The 22,999-nt window shown below is 45.1% G+C and overlaps 1 protein-coding gene across 3 annotated transcripts in view; it reads right to left on the bottom strand.

Annotated features, from left to right (window-relative positions):
• LOC101479224 (receptor-type tyrosine-protein phosphatase gamma) overlaps nt 1-22,999 on the bottom strand; it is a 371,804-nt gene that overhangs the window by 122,036 nt on the left and 226,769 nt on the right. For 2 of the 3 annotated variants that reach the window (XM_076883640.1, XM_076883639.1), the window contains exons 4-5: nt 18,889-19,037; nt 7,556-7,651 (exon numbers count right to left, since the gene is read on the bottom strand). In XM_076883640.1, coding sequence (XP_076739755.1) covers nt 7,556-7,651; nt 18,889-19,037 — 245 coding nt within the window. Of the gene's footprint in view, nt 1-7,555; nt 7,652-17,430; nt 18,041-18,888; nt 19,038-22,999 lie in introns of those variants that run through there. The other variant, XM_076883641.1, reaches the window with a different exon arrangement.

Here is a 22,999-nt window from a genome sequence, read left to right as displayed (position 1 = left end):
GACCTCTGACCCGGAAGTGCTGCCACTCTCAGCTGCCTCACCTGCGACCGATTCCTCGCCAGCTGCTGCCAATTATCCACCACCGTGGCAGGACTATTTAATGGTGTGGCTGAGTGACAGACAGCGCTGGAGTATTGCACCAAGCCTGGTAGTGACTCAAGCTCAGAGAGTGTTAAAGAGAGTGTTCGCGCGCTGGGGGCGGCTAATCGTGTCTGTTTTGCCTTTTTCCCAGGAAGCAAACGAGACGGAGAGACGGAAGGGGAGACTTCACTGAATTCCAGGAGATTTGTGGACACACGAGGGGAGAAGAGGAGAGGAGCACTGAAGGGACTTGCACTGTGGATAACTGTGGATTGGTTTTGGCTTCACTGTAAATAAAGACACTGTTCAACTTAAACGAGAGGTCCGCGTCTGGGTTCGCTAACTCACCATACTTAACAGAATACTCCAGCCATCAACATGGATCCAGCGGACACTGTCCCGGTTCTGCGGGAACTCTCGATTCAAGGTGAGATGTTGGACGCCATGAAAAAATTATGAAACACGTTGTTGATGAACAAACTGAGTTGCGGCAGCTGGTCACTGAATTAAAAGAAATTTTGCTAACTCCACCTGGGGCCGCAGCTAATGTTCTGCCGCCCGGACCGTCTCTTAGCACAGCTGCTGCTTCTCCTCTGCTGATAAATGCCCAGAGTCGGGAAAAGAGGCTGCCCATCAGTAGCCGTGGGGATATTGACGGGTGTCACCGCAAACATCTTTCCCCACCAAGTTAATTTTCAAGTTAATTGATGAAGCCCTGGCCCAGAAGTTGGGTATAACTGTTGAACCCTTACCAGAGGTCCTCCAGGTGGCGGCTCTTAATGGTGCCCCCTTAGCTAGCATCACCCATCGCACTACAGATCTAACTCTCTCTCTCTCCAGCAACCACATTGAACAAATCAGCCTGTTCCTGTTCAAGGCTCCTCACACTCCGCTAGTTTTAGGTTACTCCTGGCTCAAACACCATAACCCGCAGATCGATTGGAGGAAGGGCAGGATAACTGGGTGGAGATCGGAAGGGCAGGATAACTGGGTGGAGATCTCAGTGTCATGAACAGTGCTTACGTTCTGCTACAGCTAGCCAGACGCACACAAGTCAGTCGTCACCAGATGCTTCACCCGATTTGACTACAGTTCCGGCTGAATATCACGACCTAGCCCAAGTGTTCAGTAAGGAAAAGGCCAAGTCTCTCTTCCCCCCCCATCGTCCATACAATTGTGGGATAGACTTGCTTCCCGGCGCTCCCTTGCCCACTAGCCGTCTGTACAGTATCTTGAAACCAGAGCATGAGGCAATGGTGAGTTACATAACAGATTCACTGGCGACCGGGATAATCTGGCCGTCCACCTCTCCCCTTGGGGCAGGTTTCTTCTTCGTTGAGAAGAAAGACAAGACACTCCACCCCTGCATTGACTTCCGAGGTTTAAACAAGATAACAGTTAAGAACAAATACCCGCTTCCTTTACTCACCTCTGCTTTTGAACTCCTTCAGGGAGCAACCATCTTCTCAAAACTTGATCTCCGCAATGCTTATCATCTGATTCGGATCCGCCAGGGGGATGAGTGGAAGACGGCGTTTAACAGACACCTTGGGCACTTTGAGTATTTGGTGATGCCATTCGGGCTCACAAATGATCCAGCTGTTTTTCAGGCCATGATAAATTATGTTTTACCAGACCTCATTTATCACTGCGTTTTCGTTTATCTAGACGACATCCTCGTGTTTTCCCAGTGAAAGTAAAGGAGGTGGTGGAATGGCCCGAACCCAAGAACCGTAAGCAGCTGCAAAAGTTTCTGGGATTTGCCAACTTCTATCGACGGTTTATTCGCAATTTCAGTCAAGTCGCCTTGCCCCTCACCAAACTAACCTCTCCTAAGCAGTCATTCCAGTGGTCTCCCGGCGCTGAACAAGCTTTTGAGAAACTCAGACACCTTTTTTCCTCAGCTCCGGTGATGGTGCAGGCGGACCTCAGTCAACCCTTTTTGGTGGAGGTGGATGCTTCGGACGCAGGCGTGTGGGCAATCCTATCCCAACAGGTAGACGGAGAGTTACACCCATGTGCCTTTTTCTCTCAACGTTTATCTCCTGCAGAGAGCAATTATAACGTTGGAGACCGGGAGCTCCTCGCCATAAAACTGGCCCTCGAAGAGTGGCAGCATTGGCTCGTCAGTGGTAATTTGGACAGACCACAAGAACTTAGCCTATCTCCAAGAAGCCAAGAGACTGAACGCCCGGCAGGCCAGGTGGGCTCTATTTTTCACACGGTTTAACTTAACAATCTCTTACAGACCCAGCTCCCGCAATCTCAAAGCGGATGCGTTATCACATCAATTCACCCTGGATCTTGACCCTGAAGAGAAGGAGAAACCCATTCTGCCCTCCTCGTGCTTTGTGGGGGCTCTGACCTGGGAGATAGAGAGGATCATCAAGGAAGCTCAGCTGTCAGAACCTGATCCAGGGACAGGTCCAGAGGGGAGGATGTTTGTTCCCACGGCAGTCCGAAGTAAGGTCCTTCACTGGGCCCATACAGCCGAGTTCGCCTGCCACCCAGGTAAAAACCGCACTACTGCCTTTCTGCAACATTTGTTTTGGTGGCCAACTTCAGGGAAGGACGCTCAGGAGTACGTGGCGGCTTGCCCTGTTTGTGCCCGTAACAAGGCCCCCAGTTCACCTCCTGCCTCCTTCGTCCATTGCCTGTACCCAGACGCCCGTGGTCTCATATCACAATGGACTTCATCACTGGTCTCCCACCCTCTGGTAACACGGTCATCCTGACCATCATCGATCGCTTCTCTAAGGCTGTTCATTTCATCGCTCTGCCTAAACTCCTTTCAGCCCTGAAAGCTGCCAAGATTATGACACAGCAGGTGTTCCGTCTCCACGATGTTCCCCAAGATATAGTGTCCGATCGGGGTCCCCAGTTCACGTCCCGGGTATGGAAGGAGTTTTGTAAGGAACTGGGGGTCAGCTTATCTTCCGGCTTCCACCCTCAAATTAACGGGCAAACGGAACGAGCTAATCAAGAACTCGAAGCGATGCTACGTTGTGTAGTCTCTTCCAACCAATCGTCATGGAGCAATCAACTGGCTTGGATTGAATATGCCCATAATGCTAGCACGTCGGCAGCCACTGGAGTTTCCCCATTTGCGGCCTCCCTGGGGTACCAGCCCCTGCTTCTCTCTGTGTCAGAAGGGGAATTGACGGTTCCTTTGGTTAAGCACCACATGCGGCACTGCCGACAGGTATTGTGTGCCACCCGAACTGCCCTTTTGAGGACCGCCGAGCAGAACAAGAGAACACCGCCGCGTTCTGGCCCTCGCATACCGGGTCGGGCAACAGGTATGGCTTTCTGCAAAACATGTTTTCTGCAAAAAAAAAGAGCAGTCGAAAGCAATTTTTGGTGTGCATGATGTAAACAATTTCGTCATGTGCTTTTTGGGGTTAAAGGAAGATGTGGACAAATAAGATGATTTGTTGTTGTGTAACTTGGGCAATCAGCAATGAGCTCCCAGCAACCCTTGCTGTTGACCTTGACATGACTTTCCGCAGTTGCCATTGCGTTCATGCTCATACAATGCCATGTGCTTGGCAAACTGATGTTACCGAAGCTGAATTGCTGGAACTTGCAAGCGACTCTGCTGCAGTGGTCGGTTCTTTAGAATTTTACCCTGTTCTTTGGTCAGGTTTTTTTTTATCTGGTAAAAGGATAACTCGACAGACGAACCCAGTCTGAAGCAAAACTCCATTGAACAGTTCCAGTTAACTGGATGGCGAGCCAACCCAAGAGTAGTTAAGATTGCTGAGGTTGTATTGAAGCCAGAGTTTCATTTCCATTGTGTGTTGGAACAGGTACCTGCAGGACTTCAAACGTTCCTTCTTCACCAGAGTGTGGTAGGACAAACAGTTAAACAAACATAGAATGGGCCCTGATGATCCATCAGTTATCAGACATTCATTCAAACATTTGACTCAGAGAAAAGCTGTATGCCATCCATCCATCCATTTTCTTCCGCTTATCTGGGGGCAGGGGCGCGGGGGCAGCAGCCCAAGCAGAGAAGCCCCTGACCTCCCTCTCCCCAGCCACCTCCTCCAGCTTATCCGGGGGAACACCAAGGCGTTCCCAGGCCAGCTGAGAGATATAATCTCTCCAGCGTGTCTTGGGTCTGGCCCCACTTTAATTTATTTTTGGGGAGATATTTTGTATTTTATTTTATTGTATTAAGTACATTTATTTGCAGCTGCGGTGTGTCAAATATATAATTTTATCCACTGTTTATCCTGGTGTGGTCCTTCATTATTGATGTTTATACCTCTTAGATTATCTGATACTGGCCTAGTGAGAGTTTGGTCATTCTTGCTTAAAAACTGTAAGTAGGGTTACAATTTTGTATCAATTGCTTTTGCTGAAAATTAGTTGTCCAGGCTAGAAGTAATTAACACATGAAATAGTTTCGCAAGACAAGATGTCTCTAATTTTGGAGCTATTGCTCAAATGCAAGAAACCAGTTTGCATATTAAACATATATTTTTATTCTCTTCAATGACTTGAAGAATCTTGAAGAATCTTCAAGTCATTTTTTGACCAGAATATCCTTCAATGTTACTTGAGGCCAAGGTAATGCCATCTAGAGTACACATCTAGTTAAACACCATATTTAAGGACACGGTTTAGCACACTGGGATGAGCAGGCGACCATATGCCGCATGGCTGAGATGCTTTCCCTCTCTCTCTCCCCCTGCTTTCCTATCACTCTTTAATGTACCCTTTGAAATAAAGCTGTAAAAAGGCCAAAAAACACACCATATTTAAAGGATTTTTAGGGTCGCGTACGTAACCTCAGTTTTATCTGAAATGCAGTTTATCTAATTCATGTGTGTCAATAAAATAAACAGCAGGTGTAAAGGTCTTGCTTGATGGATAGATAAAGTTGGGTATCCACTGCGCAGCAGTGAAAATGTATTATGTACCTTCTGATACTACTGCCTAAGATAAGCATGTATAATGCAAGGGTGTGCGTGAAGAATGTCAAGAACTCATCCCTGACTCGAAGTGGATACTCCACCCTTTTCTGACTGAGAACCATGGCCTCAGATTTGGAGATGCTGATCCTCATTCCCGCCGCTTAATTCCAGTGCGACCTGGAGGCCATCAACCGATGAAGCCAACAGAACCATCATCTTCGAAAAGCAGAGATGACATTCTGAGACCACCCAAGTGAAAGCCTTCCATCACTTGGCTTTGCCTAGAAATTCGCCTAGAGATTCTGTTCATAAAAATTATGAACAGAATCAGTGACAAAAGGGCAACCCTGGCAGAGCCCATCACCCACCAAGAACGAGTTTGATTTATTGCCGGCTATGCGAACCAAGCTCTTGCAATGGTTGTATAGGGATCAAATGGTGTAGCAATGGGCCAGACACCCCATACTCCCGCAACACCTCCCACAGGACACTCCGAGGGACACGGTCGAATGCCTTCTTCAAGTCCACAAAACGCATGTAGACTGGTTGGGCAAACTCCAATCCACCCTCATGTATCCTGAAGAGGATAAAGAGCTGGTCCAGTGTTCCGTGACAAGGGCGAAAACTGCATTGTTTCTCCTGTATCTGAGATTCCACTAATGGACGGACTCTCCTTTCCAGCACTCTGGCATAGACCTTCCCAGGGAGGCTGTGATACCCCTGGAACACACCCTCCGGTCCATCTTCTTAAAGATGGGGACCACCACCCCGGTCTGCCAGTCCAGGGGTACCGCCCCTGATGTCCATGCAACATTGTAGAGACGTGTCAGCCAGGACAGCCCTACAACATCCAGAGCCCTCAGGAATCCAGGGCGGACCTCATCCACCACAGGGGCTCTGCCACTAAGGAGTTGATTAACTGCCTCAGTGACCTCACACCTGGAAATTGGCGGGTCATCCAACTCTGCTTCTTCTACATTCCAGTGTGTGAATGTGTGTGTGAATGGGTGGATGACTGGATATGTAAAGCGCTTTGGGGTCCTTAGGGACTAGTAAGGCGCTATATAAATACAGGTCATTTACCATTTACCATTCTATGGAAGACGTGTCAGTGGGATTAAGGAGGTCCTCGAAGTATTCCTTCCACCGCCCAACAATTTTCTCAGTTGAAGTCAGCAGTGCTCCACCCGCACTATACACAGTACAGGTAGAGCACCACTTTCCCCTCCTGAGTCGCCTGAAGGTTTGCCAGAATCTCTTCTTCAGCGTGGTGGCTCCCTTCACCTCTGGCGTCCATCATTTGGTTCGGGGGTTTACTACCATGACAGGCAACAACCACCTTGCGGCCGCAGCTCAGTGCATCAACTTCGGCAATGGAGGTGCTGAACATGGTCCATTCAGACTCATTCAGATGTCCCCAGTCTCCCTTGGAATGCTGTTGAAGCTCTGCCTAAGGTGTGCGTTGAAGATCTGGGGCGGACTGGGGCCTCTGCTAGACATTCCCAGCACATCCTCACTGTACGTTTAGGAGCACCAGGTCTGTCCAGTGGCCTCCCCCAGCTCAGCCCCTCTCTTTACCCGAGTGTGCAGAACATATGGCTGGAACATATATGTTTTCAGAAACATTGCGTGTATTTTTAATCATAACTGTGGTTTTACATGGCTGGTATATTGTTTGAAGTCCACACTTTCAACACAAGTTGAAATGGAGACTTTGTGTCAGGGCAGGCGGAGAGGAGGATCCAAACGCAGGACTCAGACACTAACTTGACACTCAAAAACCTCAGCTTTATTGCTGGTACGAAAACAAAACATGAAGTGACCATGGAATATGGAGAACCGAAACACACAGGCATAATCTGATGGTACGACGCGACACTGAGCACAGGAAAACACAGGGCTAATATACACAGGGTGGTAATCAGCAAATGGGCAACAGGAGGGAGACACAGCTGGGAGAGATCAGGGTTAACGAGACGGGGGGAACCAAGCTGCACACACTAACATAAGACAAAGACTTTCACAATAAAACAGGAAACATGAATTACTAAACAAGCATGCAGACTTTACATTGAGAGACAGACAAAGAATGACACATGGAACCTGAACTAAACGTGAGATATAACTGAGAACAAATCCTTAAGCACGGATAAACAGAAACAAGAAATAATAATCATCGTCACTATGAGAATAAGAAAGCAATCCATGAAGCAGAATTAAACCGAAATATAATAAACTCAAAATACTGGGTCCAACGGACCCAGAACCGTGACATTTTGGGTCACTGCATCTTGTTGCTGGAGTTGCAATATGAGTTCACAAGGCTTAGATGTCCCTTGTAACATAATGTTAGACAGTCTGCTAGATGTCTGCACTGTGTTATTGTATCAACAACCTCTGATATGTCAGTACAAAGCTTGTACTGACAGAATTTTCTTTTTGCAGTGAGTTCTCCTGTAAAACATTAATGATAAATTCCCAACCCAGAAGAAAGAACATGCACAACTGAAATCTACCTCATCTTTCGAGTAAGTAACATAACCTTTTCCTACCTGGAAAAAAACAGCCATGGCTGCAATGATTCTCTTCTCTCTGAGTGCTGCAGTGAGACTTTCAAAGTCATCTGAGTTATACATGTAGATCTGCATCTGTGGAAAAAGAAAAAACTGACATTAGTTTGTGAGACAGAAAACTAGTGAAACCATGTTAATTTATGGTGCTGTGGCTCAGGAGGTATAGCAGCAGTTCACATGTTGTAGGTGTACAGACACCCAAAGCTGCCATGAAATATATATTTAGATTTATATACAATTTTGGCCACTTAGTTATGACGTTCCATGTATGTCCTGTGCGCTAGCATCTCGCACGCTGGTGCAATGTGAAGGATTGTCTCAGGGGCATCTTTACACAGCCTGTCTGCTTTGCCTGGTGTGGTAGACCACAGCCTCTCTGGATCTTAGAGCTTGCTCCTGTGCTGCCTCTGTGCTGTCTTTTAGTCCAACTTTATCCACTGGTAGGATTTCTGGATGCCAGCCACTTACTCTATCTGTTGGTGGTACATACTGTGCAGGGACCTGTCCTTGCATGGTTCTTCCTCTTGCTCCTCTTCTTTTTGGGATTTCTCCTGCCTGAGGTGTTCACTAAGCACACAGTTGGTTGTGACGATCTTCCTGATGTACTCATTGATGTTCATTGTTTCATCCTGGATAGTGGTTCTGCGGTGGTTTGCAATGTTGCCTTCAGATAGAACTGAGAGGATCGCACTAACTACCTTCCCTCTCTTTGTTACCATCCGACTGCACTTCTCCACTCCAAATAACATTGCTGTATATCCTGGTGGTGTGGAACAGTGAATCAATGTCTTGTTCACTCTCAGCATCGAGCTTCAACCATGTTAAGGAGGTGGCTGACAACTGCTCCCTTCCGTAGTCAGTGTCGGTAGCCAGTCTTGTCAATGATCTCACTGAGAGGGTTCAGGCCTATGCAGAACAGCAGTGTGGACAGAGCATCTCCTTGTTAGTTAGATCCTTAGTTGGCCTCTAATGTTGCTGAGTTCCTAGTGAAGGCTCTGTTTCCTTCACCCTCCACATTTTCTCGAGCTCTTCTCTGAGCCCTTGGTATTTCTCAAGCTTCTCGTGTTCCTTCTTTCTGATGTTGGTGTCATTGGGAACCGCTACATCTATCACTACGGCCGTCTTCTTCTGTTTGTCTACCATCATTATGTCCAGTTGCTTAGCCACCACCATTATGTCCGTCTGTATCAACAGGGGATATTGAATTCTATAAGATAAAGCCATATATACACGTGTATCTGATCTTCTATCAAAAGTTATAGCTATCTTTATGAAGGATATCCTCGTTCATTCTTGGCATACAGCTTGATGTCATCCATGTAGAGGAGGTGGCTGACAACTGCTCCATTCCGTAGTCGGTATCCGTAGCCAGTCTTGTTAATGATCTCACTGAGGGGATTCAGGCACCATAGTCTGGAGTGCCACAACATTGGTGGGAATGCAGATGTTCAGATGTTCTGGCCGCGATACTTAAGTATCTAGCTATCCCTACAGAAGACGAGCGAGCATAAGGTGAGTAATACTTTATAAGGGAGAAGTGTGTGAATGGGTGAATGACTGAATGTAGTGTGAAGCGCTTTGGGGTCCTTAGGGACTACAAAAGCGCTATACAAATGCAGGCCATTTACCATGCAGGCCATAAGGGGCACATAATTTCAAATGCTACATTTGTATCAGCTCAACAAATATCAGTAAACACAATGTTTATGTGCAGCTTGTTTCACACCGTATTTGCCACAGTAGCTAAAAATCCAGCTTCTGTTCAGAGACAGAAAAGAGTGAGAGCTGACTTCAATCAGAGATGGAGAAAGATGTAAGAAAGACAGGACAGGAGAAGAAGAAGAGCAGTGTTCAGAGGCATTTGATAAATTGCTAATTAAATGTATGCATGTAGTTTCTCATTTTTTAAATCAGATATTAAATCTGCACATGATGTGAATTTATGATTTTTCATTTTGTGAAACATCCTGCAAAAAAAACCTGATGTATATTAACACTTCGTAGTCTAGTGCAGTGAATTGTTTTAAGGTCTCTGCCTTACAATATAAAGCACCTCATGGTAATTACTGTTTTGTAATTTGGTGCTAAATAAATCATACTAAATTAATTAAATAAACAGTTTGGCTCACGGTAACATGATGAGTTTATTGAATTTAGTTGTGTAAGTTCACAAAGAGCAGTAAACTTCAGAGTAGCTGCAGCAGCAGGTCTGCTGATCACAGCCTGTACACTAAGAAAATCTACTGGAGCTCTCAATAGAAATTATTGTCAGTTTTCCCTAGAGCCACTAAGATTGTATGGTTCCTCCATTGGCTGAATCACATTTTAATCCCCGAGTGTGCTAATGTTCCTGTTGAGGTCTGGAAGCAAAGCCACGCTCTACAATGTAGGCAACAGAAAATTGGGCTATTTAAAAAAAAACCTTCTTTTTCATGCTCATGATATTGACTGAAGTAAATGATTGAATCTCATTGAAACATTAATTCTCCCATCCATTTACAGTTTAGTCACAGACCATCGGCTTATCCACAATGTGCATATACAAAGCACCAGATAAAAAGCTGTTAGCCTCTCAGCTTTCCCAGCTCCACTTATTGTTAACAGGACACAGGCACTCTCTGACAGAGACAACTACACTTTTCGATGAGACTAAAATAAGCACAACTTTCAGCAACAATAGCCAACTGCAGCCACACGATGGAAATAATGCAAATGCACAAATTGACAGGCAGTGAGCTTGATGGCAGTGCTGCCTGTGATGAAAGGAAAGAGAAGAAAAAAAAAACTCTGAAAGTCTCTGTGTGGTCAACAAGTGACACAAATCATGCCCCTATCGTGTGTCCCAATCAGAGATAGTCAGGGGCAGCACCTCTATGATTGGCCGTGCTCCTGTACTTGTCCCATAGTCCTTTGTGTGTACGTTTGAAAGTGCAGGTGGAAGAGGGAGGTGAGTAGCTTGAATAAAGTGATATCGATTCATGAAATCCTGAATCGACTTTTAAATATATAAATGTATTTTGCCAGAAATGCCAGAATCTCAGCAAACACCAAACAGCAAATGAGAGCAGGTAAACAGATTCCACACAAAGAGGTAAACATAGACCGGACCCGAAGCATCAGAATCAGCTTTCTCTTTCTTGGCTTTCTCACCCAACGGACACGCCGTTGGGGCTGAAAGCCGACAGCTCACTGATTCTGATGCTTCGGTTGGTCCTTCGCTTTGTGTTTGTGTCTTTTTTGCATCTACAGGGAGTGCAGAATTATTAGGCAAGTTGTATCTTTGAGGAATAATTTTATTATTGAACAACAACCATGTTCTCAATGAACCCAAAAAACTCATTAATATCAAAGCTGAATGTTTTTGGAAGTAGTTTTTAGTTTGTTTGTAGTTTTAGCTATTTTAGGGGGATATCTGTGTGTGCAGGTGACTATTACTGTGCATAATTATTAGGCAACTTAACAAAAAAAAATATACCCATTTCAATTACTTATTTTTACCAGTGAAACCAATATAACATCTCCACATTCACAAATATACATTTCTGACATTCAAAAACAAAACAAAAACAAATCAGATTAGATTAGATTAGATTAGATAGAACTTTATTAATCCCTCGGGTGGGTTCCTCTGGGAAATTCGAGTATTTCAAGTATTGAGTCTATTGCACCGTTGACTATTTACAAAAGTATTGCACAAAAGGTATTGCACAGTGAGGTGAAGAGGCACTACAGCTTAGTTGTTCCCCCCTCCTTTGTCCTCCTGTCTCCCCTCCCTCTCCCCTCCAGAGAGGAGTTAAACAGTCTGATGGCGTGTGGGACAAAGGAGTTTTTAAGTCTGTTAGTTCTTGTCTTTGGGAGAAGCAACCTGTCACTGAACAGACTCTTCTGGTTGTTAATGGCCATGTGCAGAGGATGCCTGGCATTGTCCATAATGTCCATCAGTTTCTTTAATGTCCTTTTCTCTGCCACTGTCACCAGAGTGTCCAGCTTCATGCCGACCACAGAGCTAGCCCTCCTGATCAGTTTCTCCAGCCTGGATGAGTCCTTCTTTGCTGTGCTGCTCCCCCAGCACACCACAGCATAGAAAAGTACTCCAGCAACCACCGACTGGTAAAACATCATCAGGAGCTTCCTGCAGATGTTAAAAGACCTCAGCCTCCTGAGGAAGTACAGTCGGCTTTGGGCTTTTTTATACAGGTGCTCTGTGTTGCATGACCAGTCCAGTTTATTGTCCACCCACAGCCCGAGGTACTTGTACTTGTTGACCACCTCCACCTCCTCCCCCTCTATCTGAACCGGCAGTGGACCGTCTCTGGACCTCCCGAAGTCCACAACCAGTTCCTTAGTCTTTGAGGTGTTGAGTTGCAGGTGGTTTGTGTGACTCCATGCGACAAAGTTCCTCACCAGACTTCTGTACTCCTCTTCCTGATCATCCCAGATACACCCCATGATGGCCGTGTCGTCTGCAAACTTCTGAATGTGGCATAATTCAGAGTTGTAGCAGAAGTCAGAGGTGTACAGGGTGAAGAGAAGAGGGGACAGCACAGTTCCCTGTGGTGCTCCTGTGCTGCTGACCACTGTGTCAGACGTGATGTCCTTCAGCCTGACGTACTGTGGTCTGTCGGTGAGGTAGTCGGAGATCCAAGCCACCAGGCAGGGGTCCACCTCCATCCTGTTCAGTTTTTCCTGAAGCATACAGGGCCGGATGGTATTAAAGGCACTGGAAAAGTCAAGAAACAGGATCCTGACCGTGCCTTTTCCCCCATCCAGGTGTGAGTGGGCTCTGTGTAGGAGGTACAGGATGGCATCCTCCACTCCGACACCCGCCTTGTATGCAAACTGTAGTGGGTCCTGGGCATGTTGTACCTGTGGTTGGAGGAGGTTGAGGAAGAGCCGCTCTAGAGTCTTCATAAGATGTGACGTCAGTGCCACCGGTCGGAAGTCATTCAGCTCATTGGGCCGGTTCTTTTTGGGGACCGGGACGATGCAGGATGTCTTCCATAGGGCGGGCACTCTCCCCAGTCGCAGACTGAGGTTGAAGACTTGTTGTAGCGGCTCCCCAAGTTCAGCAGCACACGCCTTTAGCATCCTAGGACACACCTTGTCTGGGCCTGCTGCCTTTCTGGGGCGAAGCTTCCTCAGTTGTCTCCTGACCTGATCCACTGTGACACTGGGAGATGTTTGGGAAGAGGGGAGGGGGGGAGATGTCTTGCTGCTGAGAGAGGGATTGGAGGAGGGGGGTGTCATGGTGTCAGGAAGGGGGGGAAGCGAGGGAGGTAGGAGAGTGGGGATTGGACTCTGTAGTGAAGGTGAGGGTGGGGGGATTGTGGGCTGGTCAAACCTGTTGAAGAAGTTGTTAAGTTCGTTTGCCTTCTCCACAGTCCCCCCCACTGTGCTTTTCTTGGTGTTGTGGCCTGTGATGGTTTTCACACCAGTGAAATCAGCGACCAATATAGCCACCTTTCTTTGCAAGGACACTCAAAAGCCTGCCATCCATGGATTCTGTCAGTGTTTTGATCTGTTCACCATCAACATTGCGTGCAGCAGCAACCACAGCCTCCCAGACACTGTTCAGAGAGGTGTACTGTTTTCCCTCCTTGTAAATCTCACATTTGATGATGGACCACAGGTTCTCAATGGGGTTCAGATCAGGTGAACAAGGAGGCCATGTCATTAGTTTTTCTTCTTTTATACCCTTTCTTGCCAGCCACGCTGTGGAGTACTTGGACGCGTGTGATGGAGCATTGTCCTGCATGAAAATCATGTTTTTCTTGAAGGATGCAGACTTCTTCCTGTACCACTGCTTGAAGAAGGTGTCTTCCAGAAACTGGCAGTAGGACTGGGAGTTGAGCTTGACTCCATCCTCAACCCGAAAAGGCCCCACAAGCTCATCTTTGATGATACCAGCCCAAACCAGTACTCCACCTCCACCTTGCTGGCGTCTGAGTCGGACTGGAGCTCTCTGCCTTTACCAATCCAGCCACGGGCCCATCCATCTGGCCCATCAAGACTCACTCTCATTTCATCAGTCCATAAAACCTTAGAAAAACTAGTCTTGAGATATTTCTTGGCCCAGTCTTGACGTTTCAGCTTGTGCGTCTTGTTCAGTGGTGGTCGTCTTTCAGCCTTTCTTACCTTGGCCATGTCTCTGAGTATTGCACACCTTGTGCTTTTTGGGCACTCCAGTGATGTTGCAGCTCTGAAATATGGCCAAACTGGTGGCAAGTGGCATCTTGGCAGCTGCACGCTTGACTTTTCTCAGTTCATGGGCAGTTATTTTGCACCTTGGTTTTTCCACACGCTTCTTGCGACGCTGTTGACTATTTTGAATGAAACGCTTGATTGTTCGATGATCACGCTTCAGAAGCTTTGCGATTTTGAGACTGCTGCATCCCTCTGCAAGATATCTCACTATTTTTGACTTTTCTGAGCCTGTCAAGTCCTTCTTTTGACCCATTTTGCCAAAGGAAAGGACGTTGCCTAATAATTATGCACACCTGATATAGGGTGTTGATGTCATTAGACCACACCCCTTCTCATTACAGAGATGCACATCACCTAATATGCTTAATTGGTAGTAGGCTTTCGAGCCTATACAGCTTGGAGTAAGACAACATGCATGAAGAGGATGATGTGGACAAAATACTAATTTGCCTAATAATTCTGCACTCCCTGTAGATTCTGAGCTGCAGGTTTCTCTCTCCAACCAAAATTCACTGAACCAGCAGCAAAAGAAGATCAAAACCACACTTCCCATTTGATAAATGTCGTCCTTAATTCCCTCTGACTTTTGCTGTTTTGCTTTTATCACCATCAGTGTGATAAAATCACACTTCATGCACAGCTCTCTCTGTGTACTTCAAGAACAGTTTCCCATCTCAAATCTCTGTTTTCTGCATTATTCATTCGGTTATTACCCACCAGTCTACCATTGTTTACAGCGCTCTCAGCCGCTGTCCTTTTTTTTTTTTTTTTGACTTTTTTACTGATTTTTTACTGATCTTGGACAAGAAAGCCTAATTTCTGCTGTTCAATACTGAAGAAATTTGTACTTTTTAAAATTGCAGAATAATTTTAAAGTTATCTGCTATAAAATCCCAGGCAAGGAAAATCACCTTCATGTTTTTCTGTGTTTTATCCTCAGTTACTTTGACACAAAGGCATCTGCTGTGATGCTTACACTTTTGATAAAGTCTCGCGAGTGTCAGTTGTCTTTTTATAGATATAAAAATATGGAAATGTACTGATACATGATCAGAATTATAATATTTCTGGCTCAGGCAAAATCAAAATCAAAATCAAGAAGGTTGGCTACTGTTTGTCCGTGATTTGGACAGCGCAGCGTGTGTTCCTCACACAGGGGAAACAAATTCTGTCAGGGAGACCTACCTTGTACTTGTGCAGGTGAAGCCAAAGGGAAGACATGCTTTATCATATTTTCTAGTATTTGGATTGGAAGGAAGTTGGTTTGGGAACATATTTGGCAATGCTTCATCTCCTGCTTTGCGGTTGTGTGGGCGCCCCAATGTCCAAGCATTTTTTTGTTGTTATTGTTTTTCACATTCATACCGCACCCCCCTCCCCCCTGCAATGGCTCTGCACCCCCCTGTGGCGGAAAGTGGAGTAGTCGAGACACCCGGCTGTTCCTGTATCACTGGAAATCGCGGGAAATCATGTAGTCATGCAGCTGTTACTCTGTGGAAGGTATATCACCTATGTGGATATCAAAATGTTTAAATGACTGAAACAGAAACTCTGGAAGGCTGTGATTGAGGAGTCACGATGCTGCTATCTAGTTACCCACATAGCAAGGAAGTCCGGCCCAGATCTGGTATCAAGCTGGCACTGCTGGCTGACTTCTGGCATGATAAGATGTATGTCATCCAGATATGGGCCAGGCGTGGCATAGATGGCACTGTCTATGTGATGGCATGCCATATCGGGCTCGATTGTGATTTGGTTTATGTGGCCCAGGCCCATAGAAAACAGGTCTAGCCCTGATCTGGCATCAAGCTGGCACTTCTGACTGACTGGTGTAATGGCAGAGTGTATGTCAACCAGATGTGCGCCATGTCTGGCAATGATGGCATTATTTATGTTCCTATTTTCCTATTTGAGAAGACCCATATGCCATGTTGCAATACTATACTGTTATGGTAGCTAACGTTTCAAATGCATGTTTGACAGGTTTGTGAGTGTACACTTTATCCAAAACCTGTAGCTCAGGAGGTAAAGCATGTCACCTCCTGATTGGAAGGTTAGTGGTTCGATCCCTGGCTCCTCCAGTCTGCATGTCAAGAGTCTGAATGTGTAAGAATGTAGTTAGGAAGCACTCAGTTTAAAGAAGATGTGTGATTGACTGAATGTGGAATGTTGTATACAGCACTTTGAGTACTCTGGGAGACCAGAAAAGTGCTATATAAGAGTCACTCACTATCTGAACAGAGTTTCGTCATGTTACTTTCGCACTATTTTGCATGTTCTGGCACATGTTGTTAGTACATGGCTTGATTATTGTACACATTAGGCTGACATCTGGGTCCAGAGCTGAAACTATTCTGGGCCAGCGCAGGACCAGCAGTGTGTCTGCAACTGGCCTTGTGCTGACCCATGTGTGGACCACATCTGGCAAACCAGATCTGGGGCACCAAAGGGCCGTCATTCTTTTGGGTATGTGGACCATGTGTAAGCACACTGTGTGGGCTAGGTCCGGGCCATACCAACTTTGCTATGTGGGTAAGTGCTGCGTGGAGCTGTTGACTGTTTACATGTGGAAGCCACTCATTGTTTAAACTTTGTGTGGGCTGTATGCTGTACAATCACACAAAGATAAAATTAATATTCTTATAATATTTTAATAAAATATTATAAGAAAATGTGACACTGCGTAGTATATGCAGAATATAATAATTTGAAAAAAATTATCAAAAATTATCAAAAAGCAACTCACTATTGATATGAAATGGAAAATATGGGTGACCTTGCCAGTACTTTTATTTCAGTGGTTTAGATATGTTTCAGGTGTGTTGACCCAGGGTCATATCTAAAACATGCAGGACACCAGCCCTTTGTCCACCACTGATATAAACAGATACAGTAGTACTTTTGTTAGTGTAAATTTCCTCATGATGTTAAATCTTGAGTATTGACAGTGAGAAAATACTATTAATGTTTGTTGCAGGTGCAGAACGCTGTGATGAGTGGAAAGACGAGGCTTGCATGTACAGACGAGCAGCGCAGGTGGAATGCAGGGACAGAAAAGAGGCTTGAATCCAAACGTCTAAGACAGATAAACTAAGATAAACTAAGACAGACGTCACAGGGCAGAGCAACAGTGCAATGTGAACTCCCAGTGTGCACCATATCACCTTGCACACCAAGACTTTATTGATAGTTCAATAAAGTCTAGTGTTAGCAAAGCACCAATGAAACCTCGCCATCACTGCAACAGTAAAGTTAGCAATTGAGCTCATCCTCGAACAGGTAAAGCCGCTAATTACAGCACAAAGTAAACGATTTTTTTGTTAGCAACGAGTGAACGCTGGCTCTCACTTTGAGTAACCGGACTGCGGAAGTACTGGTCTGTCATGGCAGCCTACGTATGTTCTTACAGAAACCTGTGGGTCAATAGCAAAATGCCAACCAAAAACAAACATTATATGATAACTAGTGCTGTCAATAGATTAAAAAAAATTAACTAACTAATCTCACAATTTTCTGTTATTAATTGCGATTAATCTCAATTACTTTATTAATAGCCTGGCTCCAATTACATTTTTTTATTCTTTATATTTTAAGTAATTATCGTTGTTCACCGAAGTCCAGTGGTCTCCGGTGAGAGTGACATTCCTTACTTGCACAAGCTTGCTGGACTGCTGAGCCCTCTGGTCCCCATACAAAGTGTGCAGTCTCGACACAATGGTTCCTCTCGAGGGCAGATTGTAACACTCATCTCCTGATGCAGCACGAATGACTTCTCTCAGTCCATCATCTTCTACTATGCTAACTGGTCGGCAGTTTTTAGCTATCCAAACAACCAAGGAATTGGTTACCTTTTCTCTCACATTTTTTGTTATTCGTCCACAAGCACCATACTCCTGAAGCGTAGACTGGCGAGGTCCCGTAGAGGTGGATTCAGTTGGGTGTTTTGCTCTCAGGTGATACGCCAGTGATGAACTGCTTCTGTGGTACTTGAATTCAGCGTTGCAAATTGTGCATCTTACTCTCGTTTTGTCCAACAAGCCATCAGGCAACTTCTTAAAGAGAAACTTTCCACCCAAAAGTCCGCCCTCGTCCATGCTTGCGTGTGTTAGCTAGTGTTAGCTAGATAGTAGCATGGTGTCACTTCTTCTTCTTCTTCTTCTAATCATTTCTGTCAGGCCAAACGCCAGCATAGCACACTGTTGCCCCCTCCTCCAGAGGTGCTCATGAATTTAAAGGTCTTAGATTACAGGAAATTAATAAAAAAACAAAATCAGCGTTAAATTTTTTTAATGCATTAAACATTTCGCGTTGATCTTAACAATTAACGCGATAATTTTGACAGCACTAATGATAACATTTGACATTTGCTTGCTTAGGAAGCGGGGATAGTGACAGCGACAAGAGAGCGAGATTTGAGATGTGAGATTTGTGACATTAGCTTGTTTGGAGTGTGTAGTTGGTTTGTAGTGTAGTATTTTTTGTTTGTTTTTTGTATTATGTGTCAAAACAATAAGGTGGCTGTTGAATGACACAGATGCTGGCCAAATAGCCACGACAGGGACACTGAAATGTAAATGCTGTCTCTGCGTGGAAAACAGACAAAGTGATACAGCTCCTGTTGTCAAGTCTTTGGGTCTAAGGCCTGTCCCTCAGTCTCGTGGTGGAATGGTACAAATAATTTGTGTAGCACCTTATTATGACACCTGATAGTTCTAAAGGAAAAAGTTTTAAATAGTTGCACAAAAGACACCCCAGCCATTGCATGTATTTTTTAAGTTTGCACAATTCATATATATTTTTTTATAATTTATATTTGCATCTCAAGTTATAAAAATGATTCCTTAAATGTGTTTGTTTTCACAGTAAAAAAATAATAATTTTTGCCTACTTGGATTTTATGTTTTTCATGCAATAGAAAGTAAATGTTGTCAATACAATATGTCGAAATTGAAAAAAAAAGTAAAGACATGTAAGGTTGTGCTGAAAAGAAGTCTACCAAACAAGGTAAGGTAAACACCTTTTAAAGGTGAAATATAAATGTAGTCAAAAATTATATTCAAACATTTTAAATTATATTGTATTTTTTTTCCTTAGAAAATTGAGCTTACCTCCACAGGATGACGTTGGCCATTGATACTGTGTTCAGAGCCCTCCGATCCATTGCTTGTACCCCAATGAAACTCTACTTTTTCTGCCTTAAACCTCCCTGGTAGACCTGCTCCCCGAACAAAGTAATGATCTTTCAACATGATGGCGACTGGAAGAAATACAGAAGAGGAGAGAAAAAAAAACAGTGATTACCCACATAGCAGGCAGGTCTGGCCCGCATCTGGTGTCAAGCAGGCACTGCTGGCTGACTTCTGGCATGGTAAGTGGTATGTCATCCAGATATGGGCCAGGCCTGGCACTGATGGCACTATTTATTTTCCTATTTTCCTATTTTAGTTAGAAGACCCAAATGCCATGTTGCAATACTATACTGCTATGGTAGCCAACGTTTCAAATTCAAATTCAAATTCAAACCAGGTTTCACAGGTTTGGGAGTGTACACTTTATCCAAAACCTTGTAAGGGTTTACTCATGCTTCCCACTGGGTGGCTGTAGCTCAGGAGGTAGAACAGAACACCTACTGGTTGGAAGATTAGTGGTTTGAGCCCTGGCTCCTCCGGTCTGCATGTCAAGAATGTGAATGTGTATAAATGTAGTAAGAAAGCACTAAGTTTAGAGAAAGTGTGTGAATGTGGCATGTTGTATAGAGCACTTTGAGTAATCCAGGAGACTAGAAAAGTGCAATATAAGAATCAGTCCATTCACTGTCTGAACAGAGTTTCGTCATGTTACTTTTGCACTCCTATGTTCCGGCACATGTTGTTATTACATGGCTTGATTAAGGTACACATTAGGCTGACATCTGGGCCCAGAGTTGAAACTGTTCTGGGCCAGCACAGGACCACCAGTGTGTCTGCAAATGGCCTTGTGCTGGCCCATGTGTGGGCCACGTGTAAGCCAGATCCAGGCCATACCAAGGGTAGATGAAAAAAGTGAGCTTTGATTTATTACTTATCAGATTTTTCAGCAGACATGGAAATAATTTCTCTTTAAAAACAGATACAGAAACAAAAATGTGACATCTATCGATGACATGAAGACAATTTCAAAGGTTCCTTGAAACACCATCAGAATGTGGGCACGTGCACAGCATGAAACAGCTTTACATGCATAAATTAAAGAAACATATTCTAAGACATGCTAAATATAGGTCTGTTTCTCCTTCAGATTTTCTCTGAGGAATACATCCTCACTAAAGATCATTTCCGTCAGTTTCCATCAGCTTATAAAGCATATTCTCACATGTGGGGCTAATTTGCCAGGCAGAATTGTTTTTCAGTTGCTTACAGTGTCCCTTACAGGGTCCTTTGTCATTCTATTGCAATTTTCTGAGATATAGAGAGAATTGAAACACTATGCTCGCCTCTGTCAGTGCGCCCCAGGGCGGCTGTGGCTACACTGTAGCTTGCCATCACCAGTGTGTGAATGGGTGGATGATTGTGTATAGTTTAAAGCGCTTTGGGGTCCTTAGGACCAAGTAAAGCGCTATACAAATACAGACCACTTACCATTTATTTTCACATTCACAAGTGGTGTCAGGGTTAGTGCTGTGTGACAGGCAGGATGAGGCTAAACCCAAATGGGGCCAGCTCCTGATGGTTGCTGCCTTTTATTGGGAAAACAGTTCACACAATACACTAGTACCTCCCCTCGTAAACCCCCCCGGTTACAAAGACAAGGCACTGTATGTATATGTGTGTGTGTGTGTGTGTGTGTGTGTGTGTGTGTGTGTGTGTGTGTGTGTGTGTGTGTGTATGTGTATGCAGGTAAGAATGTGTGTGTGTGTTTGAGTGAGTGTGTGAGAATGTGTGTCTCTCTGTGTGCATGTGTCTCTGTGTGCATGACTTCCTGCTCACCAAAAGGATCACAAAAGCAGGAAGCAACATCACAAGAAACAGATCTTTCAGATAGGATGTTTCTGCATAAAACCTCCCCCAGCACAGAGAGGAATGTCTTGATCCTATAGACTGAACTCAGACCTTACAAATTTAAGAAGCATAATGACAAACATTCAACAAATAGACTTAACAGCGGGTTCTCGGGAGGGGCCATGCTGACACCTGCTGCTTTCTTGCAGAAAACACCATGCCCCTCCCGTGTTTTAAATGCACTTTAGAACAGCACACAGCAACACATATGAGTGGGCGGAGAGAGGTATGGGTTCTTCCCCCCCGTTTTCTGTTCGGGAGGAGGAGTTGGCCGTCTGGTCGGGGTCTGGGATGCTGGGCCTCCCTGCTGCTGTTCTGTGTGTCTCCACGGTGGGCAAGTGCTGAGTATTTGTATATGTGTGCATGAGGGTGGGAATGCATGTTTGTGTCTGTGTGTGCCTGTTTGTCTGTGTGTATGTGTCAGGCCGGGTCTTAGACTCCACCTCTCTGGGAACATCTGAGGCCCCCCTGGTGTAGGGATCTATCTCCCACCACCACACTCCCTGCCAGTGGCTGATGCCCTCAGCTGTCAGTGCATTGGTGGTTCTCGGTATCCAGGGCTGGGGGCTCAGATACATACTAGCTCACTCCCGGTGGCTGCTTGGTGGGGCCTGGGCCCTCATAACAGCCCACTAGTCATGAAAACCATCGACATGATAAGCAAAGTTGCACAGATCATATAAATGTTAATTATAACTGCATTTATCAACCTGCTGACATATTTAGAGTTTTTCACAAAAATGTGTTAAATGTACACCTGAACTCTGAACTGCCCTTCAGGCCCAGGTCTAGGTCCACTCTGACACAGCTGGCTGCCGGCAGATCCTGCAGGCACATCGTCACAGCCCCCTGTAGCTTCTGCAATGTGGCTGCTGCATGACCCCCTGTCTGGGACTATCCTAAGCTCTTTCTAGGTGGGTTGCATGATTGTCCTCCTTGGGCTCTCGTGCATTGGGGGGCCTCAAGATATTTGGGGCCTGGATCTCCTCCATGCCTGCTTGATGTCCTGGGGGGCAGGGCTATGGCTCCCCACACCCACTATCAGATAGTGGAGAAACCTTTTGAATACAAAGGAGCTTGCAAAGAAAAGCGTCTGGACTTCTTTAAGTTGCTTGAAGACGTTTCACCTCTCATCCGAGAAGCTTCTTCAGTTCTAAGGTCAAATGGTGGAGAGTCCCAGATATAAACCTAGTGGGAGTAACCCCCCACAGAGGGACAAAAGGACCCCCTGATGATCCTCTAATCGCCTGAGCCAAGGTGTGAAACTGGGTTTGGGTCCCAATCAGCCAGAGTTTCGGGTGTGTTCATTGTGAAACCTGGCCCCACCTTATCATGCGAATTCCTGAGGTCAGATGGCCCAGGATGTGAGTGGGCGTTAAGGCGTCTGGGAAGGGAACTCAAAACTGGATTATAGATGGCAGAGAGTTGGTGAGTCAAGCAACTTAAAGAGAGTCAGAGAGTCAAGCAACTTAAAGAAGTCCAGACGCTTTTCTTTGCAAGCTCCTTTGACTACGATGACCTGGATGACTGAGAACCTTCACAGACCTTTTGAATACAAGCGCGCTCATGCACACAGGTGTGCACAGACACATACTGTATCTTCCTTGGCTGCTGCGTCAAAGCACGTCATGCATTGTCGGTCTTGCGCGCTGCTCATTAACATTCAATATCTATTGGTCACTTACACTTATCTAGGTTCTTGCTGTGGTTTCTCTTGTGGTTGTTCTCTTTTTGCTTTTTTTTTCTTCCAGCAGGTGATCCAGCAGATTTTTTTTGTCTTTTCTCTCTGTCCCTCTTCCCCTCTATTTTTCTTCCCCTCTCCTTTTCTTGAACTTTTCTATTCTACATCTTTACCTTTCCTATCCCCCAGTCATGTCTGTTCCATTTGTAATATCTTAAAAGTTAAAAATAAATGAATTAAGTAATAATCATAAAGATCATTTAAGTGGACATGGCAAAGCCGTAATAATCCACTTGAAAAAATAAATCCACTGGGCATTTTTCTTGGCCTTCAGAAAATAATTCTGATTGCTACAGTGCCGAACAAACCACCTGAAAAAGCTGCAGGCCTCTCAGCTTGCCCAGCTAAAGTCAATGTTAATGTGAGAATTCATGCCCGTACAATGTCAGACAAGATACGCCAAGGTATAGAAATGATCTCCCCTCCTAAAGACAAAGATTG

This window comes from Maylandia zebra, linkage group LG5 (assembly GCF_041146795.1).
Source record: "Maylandia zebra isolate NMK-2024a linkage group LG5, Mzebra_GT3a, whole genome shotgun sequence".
Classification (NCBI taxonomy): Eukaryota; Metazoa; Chordata; class Actinopteri; order Cichliformes; family Cichlidae; genus Maylandia; species Maylandia zebra.
Note: the sequence above shows the minus strand (reverse complement) of the source record. Positions and strands in the feature narration are given on the sequence as shown.